The sequence below is a fragment of the Phyllobates terribilis genome, unplaced genomic scaffold (assembly GCF_046119375.1).
Source record: "Phyllobates terribilis strain yellow unplaced genomic scaffold, ASM4611937v1 Scaffold_11__3_contigs__length_659146591, whole genome shotgun sequence".
Lineage (NCBI taxonomy): Eukaryota > Metazoa > Chordata > Amphibia > Anura > Dendrobatidae > Phyllobates > Phyllobates terribilis.
Genome location: NW_027362771.1, coordinates 379035545 through 379049033, shown reverse-complemented (window position 1 = coordinate 379049033; position 13489 = coordinate 379035545). Strand labels below are relative to the sequence as shown.

At 43.6% G+C, this 13489-nt stretch overlaps 1 protein-coding gene across 4 annotated transcripts in view; it reads left to right on the top strand.

Moving 5' to 3' along the window:
- LOC141165189 (uncharacterized) overlaps nt 1-13489 on the top strand; it is a 75569-nt gene that overhangs the window by 27193 nt on the left and 34887 nt on the right. For all 4 annotated transcript variants that reach the window (XM_073650821.1, XM_073650823.1, XM_073650820.1 and 1 more), the window contains one exon: nt 1874-1905. In XM_073650821.1, the coding sequence (XP_073506922.1) occupies nt 1874-1905 (32 nt within the window). The remainder of the gene's footprint in view (nt 1-1873; nt 1906-13489) is intronic.

Genomic DNA, 13489 nt, shown 5'->3' with positions numbered 1-13489 from the left:
TGAAAACTCTGCTGTGCATAATAATTTGGAACATGCATTTTGAGTGCAGTCTGAGTGTTTTATTTTTTTTAAAAATATACTGTTATCATAGGCAGTTTATACAAAAACCTTTCAATTGTACTCTAATAGCTATTTGACTGGAAAATTACAATGACTGCAATTCATATAGGTAATTTGGGAAAATCTGAGAAAATATTATTTGCATAATAATTTGTAACACAGTGTATATAGTGGTTGCATTTACTCAAATGTGAGGAGTGAGGGAGAGGTTGAGTGACATATTTTTATGAATACATACAGTAGGACTCATTACCATGTGCCCAGTGAATGCTGCTCAGGGTTATCAGGCAAATTATACATTTTCGGATGTTTTGTCATAATAATTCTTTGCGTCGCTATATTAGAAGTTGATCATCTGGGAGACCATCAGATTTCTCTTTTGAAATACCTCTGCACTTTGTTCCTGGTTACAAAAAAATGAAGAACATTTCTTGCTTCATTAAAAATGAGGAAGTGAGTCATGTAGTCATGCATGAAATCATATAGAGGAAAGTGCGCACACAGAACTAAATAAAAATATATTTTTATTACTACAAATGACAATAATAACAATAGTAACAGTTAAAATGATGGGCGGGTAAATTGTGGCAATAGGCCAAAAGGTGGCACCAAAGTGCAGCCAGGTCTACCTAAAAACTATATAGCATGCAAGTCATTTGTATAGAGACTAGAATATTGCAGAGATCACAGTCAAATAATTACTATGTTGATATAGAAAACATCCATATATAGGGTATCATAGAATGATACAATGCAATGCAAAAGCTCATAACAATGTTATAACAAGAAACCCAGGATCAAGCTGAAACACACAGTGTTACCAGGTCACTGCAATTATGGTGATAGATTTTTTTCTATTTAAGTTATGAAATTTTTCTTTAGAATTTTGTAAAAGAGTTTGTGTTTTTTGCTTTGTTTCATCATTTTTTGAGACCCGTAACATTTTTTTATTTATTTCGATGGGTCTGAATTATGACTTGTTTTTTGTGCGGCAACGTTTTTATTGATACATATGTGGGGTGCATGCAACCTTTTGGTTACTTTTTATTTCATTTTTTAGGGAAGTGAGGTGAAAAACATCTGCAGTTCTGATGTTTTGATTTTTTTTCTTTTTACAGTGTTTACCATATATATTTCTTAATTTTATATTTTGATAGGTCAGACATCAGCCAGGAGCGGCAATATAAACAATTTTTTTCCTTTTATTGCTAATGGGATAAAGGGGAGTTCATTTTTATATTTTTACATTTTTTATGTTTTTTAAAACTTTTTTTTACATAATTTTGAACCTGTGGTCATTTAATCGCTTGTACTAAATATTGCAGTAACAAAGTAATACAGTATGGCTTAATGGTAACCCATCATTATCTGGCAATCGAACTGTGGGGGGTACAGATGGGAGCGGGTGCACGTATGCACCAACAATTTAGACACAGATGCATATCTACCACTTCTCAACTCCGTCCACATTTACTGACCACTGCCCAGGACATTTATTCATGTCATAATGCAGGAAGAAGTTAAAATAGGTCATCAATATCAAGTTAGTGGGCGTCTGACACAGGGCACCCTCACCGATCAGGTGGCAGCCAGATGTTAACACATTGGACAGAGCCACGATCCACAGCTTCATTCATCATGTAGCTGTTCTGCAGTATCCGCCAACGGCCACTACACATTGAATGGGGAGCGCAGAGCACTACACAAATCTAAAATGTTTATTTCTGTAATTTCAGGCACTGGTGAGGGTGTGAATGTTCATAACTTACCTGGTATCTTAAAGTTAAATATGTATTTTTCTTTTTTTTGCCAGTTCTCCTGTTGGCCTTTCAGATGAATATGAATGTAAGTAATTTCATTTTAGAATTGATAAATATAAAAAATAAATGTGATCAACACAGTAAACAATTTTAAAAAAATGTAATAAAGCAATAATGAAGTCTATTGTTATGCCTAAAGGGGGTTGTCCGATATAGAAAAAAAATAATTTTAAGTCATGAAGTCTCTTAAAATAAAAAACAGTGGCATACTCACCTTCCAGCACCTCCACTGAGGTGGTACAGGCTGATGACATGCTCCTCTAGTCACTTGCCCACTGCAGCCAATAACCGAATGCAGTGGTCCTCTGATTTCTGATTGGAACAGGCATTACTGCTGGAGCTGGCGTAACCTCCAGAGTGGCCTATGTTGGATTTATTGGGCGTGTATCCACGCCCTATTTTTTTTTCAACCTTGGAAAACCCCTTACTTACCGGGGACGTATTAGTACGCATATTTGCGTACTGCCCGTTCAGTGAGGGCTGCTGCGCTGAGCCCTCACTGAACGGAGCACATGTCAGCTGATTCTTACAGCTGACATGTGCCCGCAACAGCCGCGGGTGGAATCGCGATCCACCCGCGGCTGTTAACATGTTAAATGCCGCTGTCAATCTCCGACAGCAGCATTTAACGCACGCTTCCGGGTAGCGCGTCATAAGCCCCGCCCACCGGCGACCCCGTCACGTGATCGCGGGTCGCCGATGGGTGGGCATGACAACCCAGGGTCTGCAGCAGACGCCTGTGGTTGTCATGATCTTGTCGCTATGAGCGTCACCTAGTGGTCGGCGCTCATAGCACAGGACCATTTCTGCTGCATGCAGGGGACCTGCTCGTCCCCTGTATGTAGCAGAGGCGATCGGATAGTTGCTGCTTCTAGTCTCCTATGGAGACTATAGAAGCATGCAAAAAGTAAAAAAAAAAAGTTTTTAAAAATATAAAAAAAAATAAAAAAATATAAAAGTTTAAATCACCTCCCTTTCGCCCCATTCAAAATAAAATATAAAAAAAACCCTCCACATACACATATTTGGTATCGCCGCGTTCAGAATCGCCCGATCTATCAATATAAAAAAAGAATTAATCCGATCGGTAAACGGCGTAACGAGAAAAAAATTCTAAACGCCAGAATTACGTTTTTTGGTCGCCGCAAAATTGCAATAAAATGCAATAACGGGCGATCAAAACATCGGATCTACCCCAAATGTTATCAATAAAAATGTTTGCCCGGTGCGCAAAAAATAAGCCATCAACCAGCCCCAGATCACGAAAAATGGAGACGCTACGGGTCTTAGAAAATGGCGCTATTTTTTTATTTTTTTTTTTTTCCAAATTTTGGAATTTTTTTTCACCACTTAAATATAAAAGAACCTATACATGTTTGATGTCTATGAACTCGTAATGAGAAGGGCAGGTCAGTTTTAGCATTCAGTGAACGTGGTAAAAAAAATAAATAAAAAACAACTGTGGTATTGCACTTTTTTTTGCAATTTTACCGCACTTGGAATTTTTTTCCCGTTTTCCCGTACAGGATATGGTAAAACTAGTAATGGCGTTGAAAAGTACAACTCGTCCCGCAAAAAATAAGCCCTCACATGGCCATATTTACCAAAAAATTCAAACGCTATGGCTCTGGGAACAAGGGGAGCAAAAACGAAAATGCAAAAACGAAAAATGCTCCGGGGCTTAAGGGGTTAAAAGTGTTATTTTATGCAAATTTTCAGCTGCGTTTTACAGTACCAGCAAAGTCTGAGATTTCAGAAATCTCATGCACACACATTGTTTTTTGTATCATTAGTATTTTGTTCTTTGCATGTTTTTTTGCATAATAGAGCATGTCACTTCTTTCAGCGTTTTCTCAGCGTTTTTCACCAATTGATAGTAATAGGTGGTGAAAAATCGCTGAAAAAACACCTAGTGTGAACATAGCTATCAGGTTTTGCTGCGTTTTTAGCGAAAAAAGTAAGCAGTATGTGAAACTCATTTATTTTTGCAATTTTACCATCTTGTCTTTGTCACCTAAGATGGCAGTTTGGATTAGGACAGTTTAATTTAAATTAGTAATGTATATCATATAAAGAATGACTGACCTAGGTGTGAGATTGAACAATATATGTAGCCTATGGAGGTGTGAAATTGAACAATCTCTGAGCAACTCGATGGCAGACCATAGTGTGAAAATAAATAGTGTCCTACAAACTCAATGCACTGCCAGAACAATTCACCCCCCCCACTGTTACATTTGTAATTCTGGATAATATGATTTCACATATGTCTTGCATTGGTGGCCTGAGTTCATGCTTCTGTGGTGGAAGCAAAGCTGAACTTTGGGATCCTGAAAAAGACAGCAAAAACACACCAAAAAACACAGCAAACCTGCGTTTTTTTTTCCTTTTTTTTCCCTGCCAATAGATCAGGTTTTGCTGCAGAAAAAAAAAATGCTGAGAAAATGCCTAGTGTGAGTATAGCCTTAAAAAGCAATGGGCGGTGCCAAAACGCAGCAAAAATGCAAGTATCAGGTTTTGCTGAGGAAGTTGAATCATGTTTTTTTTTATGCACTAAACTTTATCAGCAGGCACAAGAGACAAATTTATCTGCTAAAAACGCAGCAAATATGCTTCAAAAAATGCAGCAAATATTCAGCAAAACCTGCTTTTTGTAAGCAGCTTCTTTACTGCCAAAAAAGCAGGTTTTGCCTGCAGAAGAAAATGCTGCAAAACACAGCATGTGAACATACCTTTAGGCTATGTTATCGTCCAGCGTTTTTGCAAAGTTTTTTCGCAGCTTTTTTATGCAAATAAGAGGCTGCATTTTACAGTACCAGCAAAAGCTATGAGAATTCAGAAATCTCATGAGCATGCTTGTTTGTTTTGTTTTTTTTCCTTACTGAACTTGAAAACCGCAGCATTTTTTAAATCTGCAGAATTCTTTTAGTGTTTTTGCAGCGTTTTGGCAATGTTTTTTCACCCTTAGAAAGCAATGAGAAAGTCTAAAAAAACTCAGCAAACAGGTAACTTTATTAAACATGTACTGTAGACAAATCACACATATCCTCACAAAAAAATCCCACTGAAAAAATACTGTAAATATGCAGCAAAAGCGCAGCAATGCCTGCATTTAGAGCCCAAGTTTTTACTGGTAAGAGAGGAGGTTTTGGCTGCAGAAAAAACACTGCAAAAAACCTGTGTAAGAACATAACCTTATACATCAGTATTTTTAATCAATATTTCATTATTTGTAAGCTGAAACTAGGAGTGGCTCCATAACACAGAAGTGGGGAGAATCTTTGAATTAATGTTTTTCTCTCTATTTGGGTTCTACCCCAGATTTATATGCAATTATGGACCAAATACTGAAAAGTGAATAAGGCCCTAGTGTGCAGTTGACATATAAATGCTCTGCAACCGAAAGCATTCCAGATTCTTTTGACAAGTGCTAACAAGCACAAGAGTGACAGCTTATCTTGTATTGTATAATCTGATTAATTTTCTGTCTATTCATGTTAGGCCTCATTCACATGTCTGTGTTTAAACATGTACATTAAAAAATGATACCAGTGTCATCAGGGTTTTGGATCAGTATGTCACCAGTGTGTGGTCCATGCGTCTGTTTTCATGGATGGATAAATACATTATAAAGCTTCTCCTATCGTTTGCAATGATCAATACGGACAGCACATGGAGTGTGCACTGATGCCATCTGTGTGCTGTACATCTTTTTCATGGACTCATACACTTGTATTGACGCTTTTCATTCGTGATACTGGAAAAAAATGGACTCCGTGAGTTTTGCACGGAGAAACAGTCTGGCAAAAAACAAGTATATGTGAATAACACCATAGATTATAATGAGAATGTGCTGTATCCATGAAGAAACTAATAGAACACATATGTGAATGAAACCTTAAAGTTATTAGTGTTGATCGAGCACTAAAATGCTCGGGTGCTCGAAGCTCGGGCCGAGCTCATCGTAATACTTGGGTGCGCGACCCAAGCAACGAGCCCAATGTTAGTCTATGGGAGACCCGAGCATTTTTGCGGCGGCAGCCCCGGCAGTCTGTAGAAAGCCTAAAAAGTGCCCAAAACGATAGTGACAGTGCTCAAATGACATGGGGACAGCATGGGGATCGCCCCAGGAAGCATTTCTGACCCCCAGGTCACTGCTGTCAACAACGTGGTCAGAGGTATTAAACCACTTTTACAGGCTCACAATAAAACGTTCAAAAACGAAACTGAAACTGTTTTCCTGTGAAATATGTTAAGGAACTTCCTTTCCAGGGTAAAGACTTGTGTATAAGGTAAAATAAATAACCAAAAACAAAAATACTCCTCCACACCTTGGGCTATGTTCACAAGTAGCATTTTTTTATGCGTTTTTGCACTTTTGTACTGCTTTCAACCGTGACAAATGCATTCACCGGGAAATGTCATTTTAACATTTTGCAACCTTATCTGGCCATGTGCTGTGTGACACATGCATACAGTGCTGAAAAGACATGGGAACAGCATGGGGAAGACCCCTGGAAGCATCTCTGACACCCAGGTCACTGCCTAAAAGTGTGCCCATCAGAAGTGATCCTTGCCGCATCAGAAGATGCAGACTTGCAACTATCCCCGTGCAAGTCCTTGTCCTAGGGCAGTGTTCAATTGTACCTCCCCCATTCCTTGCAATGCAAGCGCAAGTATGCAGCCTGCCACCCACCCACCCCAAGGCTGCAATACCATACTGCTTGCTTGCACTTGAAATTGGGCCTTTGAGGCATGTGGAGGCGGAATCTGGCCACCACGACATGGCTGCGTCGGCGGCCTGGAATCCATACCCAGTCCCCAGCCGCCCAGCGGCCGGGTGTCCACGCTTGGTCCCCAGCCCCCAGGGGGCGGCCGAGTGTCCATAAACGGTCCCCAGCCACCCCTATTTGCCCCGGTGCGCCTTATACACAAGCATGCATACCAAAACATTACCTGTGCCCTCCCCAGTGCATTTAGTGGGATGGACAGCCTAACCACAAACACGTGGACAAGTGATTGTGGCCAGGGATGGTCCATCTCACTGACGCCTTCACACTGGGTTAATATTGTGGAAGCCAGGGCACAGTTGGACACTGGGGTGCAACATGTCCTCCAGACATAGAGGATTGCGGGTCCTGGGTCAATCAGGCTTCAACACAAAGTTCAGAAGGTAGACAACAGCAGTGTTCGGCCTCCTACACAACAAGTAAATTATTCATGATCATGAGGCCATCCATCTACTTGCATGTATGTAGTAGCGGCTAGGCCTGAGGTGGTCAGCGTTTTGGTGCATATCCTACCTCCTCCGAGGATTTCTGGATGTTTTCCTGCTACTATCCCAGTTCTATAACTCCCGTTAAAACAAAGCTTCAGGTGATGAATGATGGATGAGGTGGTGGCAAAGGAGAAAGAGCAGGAGGAACAGGGACCATTCACATCAATATCAGGCCAGTCAACCACACATGTCTTGTAGGATATGTTTATGTACCAAAAGGAGCGGTTCGGCTACACACAGTTATAGGGCATACAGTGAGTGCAATGCCTACCAAAAATTTCGAGGCACATCAATGCCCCTTGGAAGTGACATGGAAGTCAGAGGGCCTTAACTAAACCGTTTTTTCCATTTATAGCAACTGGGTCTCCTGTACACTGTAGGCCTAAGCAGTGAATGGAAGGCTTTCCAAAAATTATGAGGAACTGCAATGCCCCTTGAAACAGACGTGGATTACAGCGTACTAAAAACCTTCTACCCATTATTGGGGAGTGGGTCTCCCTTAGTGTTCGCCTATGCATTGAAAAGCAAAAACAAACTAAAATTAGGAGGAAATGCAATGCCCGTTGGAAGAGTCGTGGAGATTAGAGGTAATTAAAAACAACATTTCAATGCCCCTTGGAAGAGCTGTTGAGTTCAGAGTGGTTTAACAAGACTGTTTTAATGCCCCTTGGAAGAGACGTGGAGGTCACAGTAGCTTAACAAGACAGTTGTAATGCCCCTTGGAAGAGACGTGGAGTTCAGAGTGGTTTAACAAGATGGTTTTAATGCCCCTTGGAAGAGACGTGGAGGTCACAGTAGCTTAACAAGATGGTTTTAATGCCCCTTGGAAGAGACGGGGAGTTCAGAGTGGTTTAACAAGACAGTTTTAATGCCCCTTGGAAGAGACGTGGAGATCACAGTAGCTTAACAAGACGGTTTTAATGCCCCTTGGAAGAGACGTGGAGTTCAGAGTGGTTTAACAAGACGGTTTTAATGCCCCTTGGAAGAGATGTGAAGGGCACAGTAGCTTAACAATATGGTTTTAATGCCCCTTGGAAGAGACGTGGAGTTCAGAGTGGTTTAACAAGACGGTTTTAATGCCGCTTGGAAGAGACGTGGAGGTCACAGTAGCTTAACAAGATGGTTTTAATGCCCCTTGGAAGAGACGGGGAGTTCAGAGTGGTTTAACAAGACAGTTTTAATGCCCCTTGGAAGAGACGTGGAGGTCACAGTAGCTTAACAAGACGGTTTTAATGCCCCTTGGAAGAGACGTGGAGGTCACAGTAGCTTAACAAGATGGTTTTAATGTCCCTTGGAAGAAACGTGGAGTTCAGAGTGGTTTAACAAGATGGTTTTAATGCCCCTTACAAGAGCCATGCAGTACAGCATATTAAAAACATTATTCCCATTATTGGGGAGTGGGTCTCTCATAGTCTTTGCCTATGCCTTCCAAGCAAAAGCTGCGAAAAATTAGGGCTGAGGTACTTGCAATGCCCCTTACAAGAGCCATGCAGTACAGCATATTAAAAACATTATTCCCATTATTGGGGAGTGGGTCTCCAGTAGACTTTGCCTATGCTTTCCAAGCAAAAGCTGCCAAAAATTAGGACGGAGGAACTTGAAATGCCCCTTTCAAGATCCATGCAGTACAGCATATTAAAAACATTATTCCGATTATTGGGGAGTGGGTCTCCCATAGTCTTTGCCTATGCCTTCCAAGCAAAAGCTGCCAACAATTAGGATGGAGGAACTTGCAATGCCCCTTACAAGAGCCATGCAGTACAGCATATTAAAAACATTATTCCCATTATTGGGGAGTGGGTCTCCCATAGTCTTTGCCTATGCCTTCCAAGCAAAAGCTGCCAAAAATTAGGACGGAGGAACTTGCAATGCTGGCAACATGGACCACGGTCACCCTGGTGGTATAGTGGTGGTGGAGGCTGAGGATAAGGAGAAGAGAGAAAAACAGCCAAAATGAGGAAGCGTATACCAATGTGTGGGTGTGAAGCGGTGCATGGGAATACACCTCCCGAAATAACACAGTGGATTTGACTTTATGTTACTCTGCTGTCATTTGGTGGTGATGAGAAGTCTGGCCCAATCCAACCCTTGTTCATTTTGATAAGGGTCAGCTTGTCAGCATTGTCAGTTGACAGGCGAGTGCGCTTATCAGTTATAATTCCCCCAGCGGCACTAAAAACACGCTTCGATAACACGCTAGCGGCAGGGCAGGCCAGGACCTCCAAGGCATACAGAGCGAGTTCATTCCAAATGTCCAGCTTGGATACCCAATAATTAAAAGGCACAGAGGAATCACAGAGGACGCTGGTACGGTCGGCAAGGTACTCCCTCACCATCTTTTGAAACTTTCCACTCCTTGTGAGAGTACCCTGCGCCTCAGGGCCTGTAAGCTGGGCGGGTCTCAGAAAACTGTCCAAGAACGTTGACAGTGTTCCCCTGCCTCTGCTGGATTGGAGTTGCGTTTCTCTCGCCTGTACGCCTTGGTTGGGCAACGAACTGTGACCTTTGCCGCTAGCGTGTTCAGATGGGAATTTTTTTTAACAGTTCTGCAGCAAGGGCCTTCTGGTACTGCCCCATTTTTGTAGACCTCTGCACCTCAGGAATAAGAGAGTGAAAGTTCTCCTTGTAGCGGGGGTCTAAAAGTGTCACCAACCAGTAATGACTGTCACCCAACATTTTGACAATGTGAGGGTCACAGTTAAGGCAGCGTTACATAAAGTCAGCCATGCGTGCCAGACTGGTAACGGGCAAGACTTCCGTGTCATCACCAAGATGACGACTGACCATGCTCTCCTCCTCCTCCTTATCCTCCCCCCTGTCCTCAGGCCACCCACGCTGAATCGACGGTAGGACAGTTGTACAGGTACTACCGTCTGTAGTGCATGATACCAGCTCCTGTTCTTCCTCCTCCTCCTCTCCCTCATTGTCCCCCAATGCATGTTGGGATGAGATGAGGCTGGGCTGTGTGTAATCGCCCGCTATGGCTTCTTGATCCATCTCATCATACTCTGGCTGCAATGCCTCCTCTTTAATTCTCTGCAGAGAGTGTTGCAAAAGACAGACAAGTGGGATGCTGACGCTAATGATGGCGTCATCGCCACTCACCATCTTAGTGGACTCCTCAAAGTTTGTCAGGATGGTAAATATGTCAGACATCTAGGTCCACTCCTGAGGTCTTATTTGTGTAGTCTGACCTGAATATCGATGGCCTTGTTGCAGCTGGTACTTCACAACTGCTCTCTTCTGCTCCCAAATCCATTGCAACATGTGGAGGGTAGTGTTCCAACATGTGGGGATATCACACACCAGTCGGTGTGCCGGAAGCTGCAAACGCTGCTGCAACACAGCAAAGGCAGCGGAAGCTGTAGCCGACTTCTGAAAATGAGCTGACAGGCTGCTTACTTTGACGAGCAGATCTGGCAACTCGGGGTACGATTTAAGAAACCGCTGAACTACGAGGTTAAGCACATGAGCCAGGCATGGTACGTGTGTGATCTCGCTTCGCCTCAGAGCCGCCACGAGGTTACGGCCATTGTCACACATGACCATGCCTGGATGTAGGTTCAGCATTCTCAGCCACAGATCTGCCTGCTCTTTCACAGCAGTCCACAACTCACAAGCCGTGTGAGGTTTATCACCTAAGCTTATGAGTTTCAGCACAGCCTGTTGCCGCTTGGCTGAGGCAGTACTGCAGTGCTTCCAGCTTGTAACTGATGTGGTGATATCTGAAATGGAGGCTGAACATGAGGAGGAGGAGGAGGATGATGCGCAGGAGCTGTACACTGTGCGGGCAACTCTGACTGACATAGGGCCCGCAATCCTCGGTGTGGGGAGGATGTGTTCCGTCCCAAGGTCCGACTGGGTCCCGGCTTCCACTATATTTACCCAGTGTGCCATCAGGGAGATGTACCATCCCTGGAGTCAAGCACTTGTCCACGTGTCCGTTGTCTGGTGGACTCTCCCAGTAACTGCGTTGTTGAGGGCACGGCAGATGTTTTGGGACAGGTGCTTGTGTAGTGCGGGGATGGCACACCGGGCAAAATAGTGTCGGCTGGGGACCGAGTACCGAGGGACGGCCACCGCCATAAGGTTGCGGAAGGATTCCGTCTCCACCAGCCTAAAAGGCAGCATTTCCAACGCAAGCAGTCGTGAAATGTGCGAATTTAGGACTGTGGCCTGTGGGGCGTTGGCTGCGAATTTCCGCTTTCGTTCAAAGGTCTGGGATATGGACAATTGAACGCTGTGATTGGACGTGGACATTGATGCTGTTTCTTGAGAAACTGCCGTAACAAGTGAAGACTGAGAGGAGGGGGCATCTTTGCATGCAGTATGGACAGGGGATTGCCTTGCACGTACAACAGGGGGTTCTCTTACATGCACAACAGCGGAAGAAGCAGTGGTGACACCAGCTGACACTGGTGCTTTGCTGACATATGCCTGATCATGCTGGTGGTGGTCAGGCTGGTAGTTTTGTCACCCCTGTTGATGCTGGCCTGGCAGGTGGTACAAATGTCCTTTTTGGGGTTATCAGCAGAGTCTTTAAAAAAATTCCAGACCCTGGAAGACCTACCGGTTATACTGGCAACGTCCCTCGTGTTGGTGTTACGGGGAACGGTTGCCCGACTTCTGTCTGCGGCCACCACACTGCTTCCTGCCTGTTGGGGTACTCTGCCTCCCTCCTACTGTGTGCTGCTGGTCTCGCTCTGCATGTCCTCCTGCCACGTTGGGTCAGTTACTAGATCATCCACCACCTCCTCCTCTTCCACTTCTGCACCACGGTCCTCTTCCTCACTTCGTGGCAATTGTGTCTCGTCATCGTCCACCTCTTGTGACAAATTGCCAGCGTCGCCTTCCTGTGGCCGTGGCTGTTCAAATATTTGGCCATCGCTACATGGGATCTCCTCTTCCACCACTTCAAGCGGAGCAGGCGAGAAGCCCAAATATGGAAATGGACCAGTGAACAGCTCTTCAGAGTGTCCAACTGTGGGATCAGTTGCTGTCTGACGACACTCGGCATGGTGGGAGGGAGGAGCATCAGGGTGAGGAGGAGTATGCAGTCGAGACTCACGGCTACTAACACTTGACCGTGTGGAAGACAGACCGGAGGTGGTGGTGCCCAGGTGACTGGAAGTATTATCTGCTATCCAATTAATAACCTGTTCAAACTGATCAGTTCGCAATAGTGGTGTTGTTGTGTGCTTCCCTAGTAATTCAGTCAAGAACTGGGAGCGAGAAGGTGTGGCTGTTGGTTGTGGCACATTTTCACCTGGGCCACGGCCCCGTCCTCTGCACGCACCATCACCAGAACATCCAGTTCCACGTCCCTTGCCACGCGCCTTGCCCATTGTAAATGAAGTAAAATAGCTTACACTCACACTATCAATGGCAAAAGGGTAATAAAAAGGAGATTTGAACCGTGGAAGAGGAAAACCACAGTTCTATTTGTCTGGCCTACACCAGAATCTTTTAAACAGATATATTTGTGTCTGAACAGTCAGCGAGACACTGAAACTGTTTTTTTTTATGCAAAAAGGTGGATTACACCCAGATTTGAACCGTGGGAGAGAAAAACCACAGTTCTTGTTCTCTGGCCTACACCAGAATCTTTTAAATAGACATATTTGTGTCTGAACAGTCAGCGAGACACTCAAACTGTTTTTTTTTATGCAAAAAGGTGGATTACACCCAGATTTGAACTGTGGAAGAGGAAAGCCACAGTTCTATTTCTCTGGCCTATACCAGAATCTTTAAACAGATATATTTGTGTCTGAACAGTCAGCGAGACACTGAAACTGTTTTTTTTAATGGAAAAAAGGCAAAAAAGTGGATAATACAGAGATTTGAACCGTGGAACTGCAAAACCACAGTTCTAGTTATCTGGCCTACACCAGACTCTTTTAAAGAGATATATTTGTGTCTGAACACTCACAGACACACTCAATTTTTTTTTTGGAGGGGAAGAAATACCAAAAGGTTAATAAGACGGGTATTTGTACAGTCTGACTGAGAAAAAAAAAAAGAGGATTTAGATGAAAAAAAAAAGGATTTTTCCTGGCTCCTGAGACCTGGGGCTATGTCTAGCAATTTGACAAGCATCACACAGGACTGTAATGTAGTGTTTGTTGATATAACCACTGCGTCTCCTATACAGCCTGCCTGCCTGATATCTGGGATGGATATTAGTCCTGAGAAGGACTGTTTGTTTGATTTTGCAGGCTTTCGAGACCCTACACTACCTATTTCGCAGAGAAAAACCAAAGACAAGCAAAATACCCAAATACAGTTAGGTCCATACTATATATATTTGGACAGAGACAACATTTTTCTAATT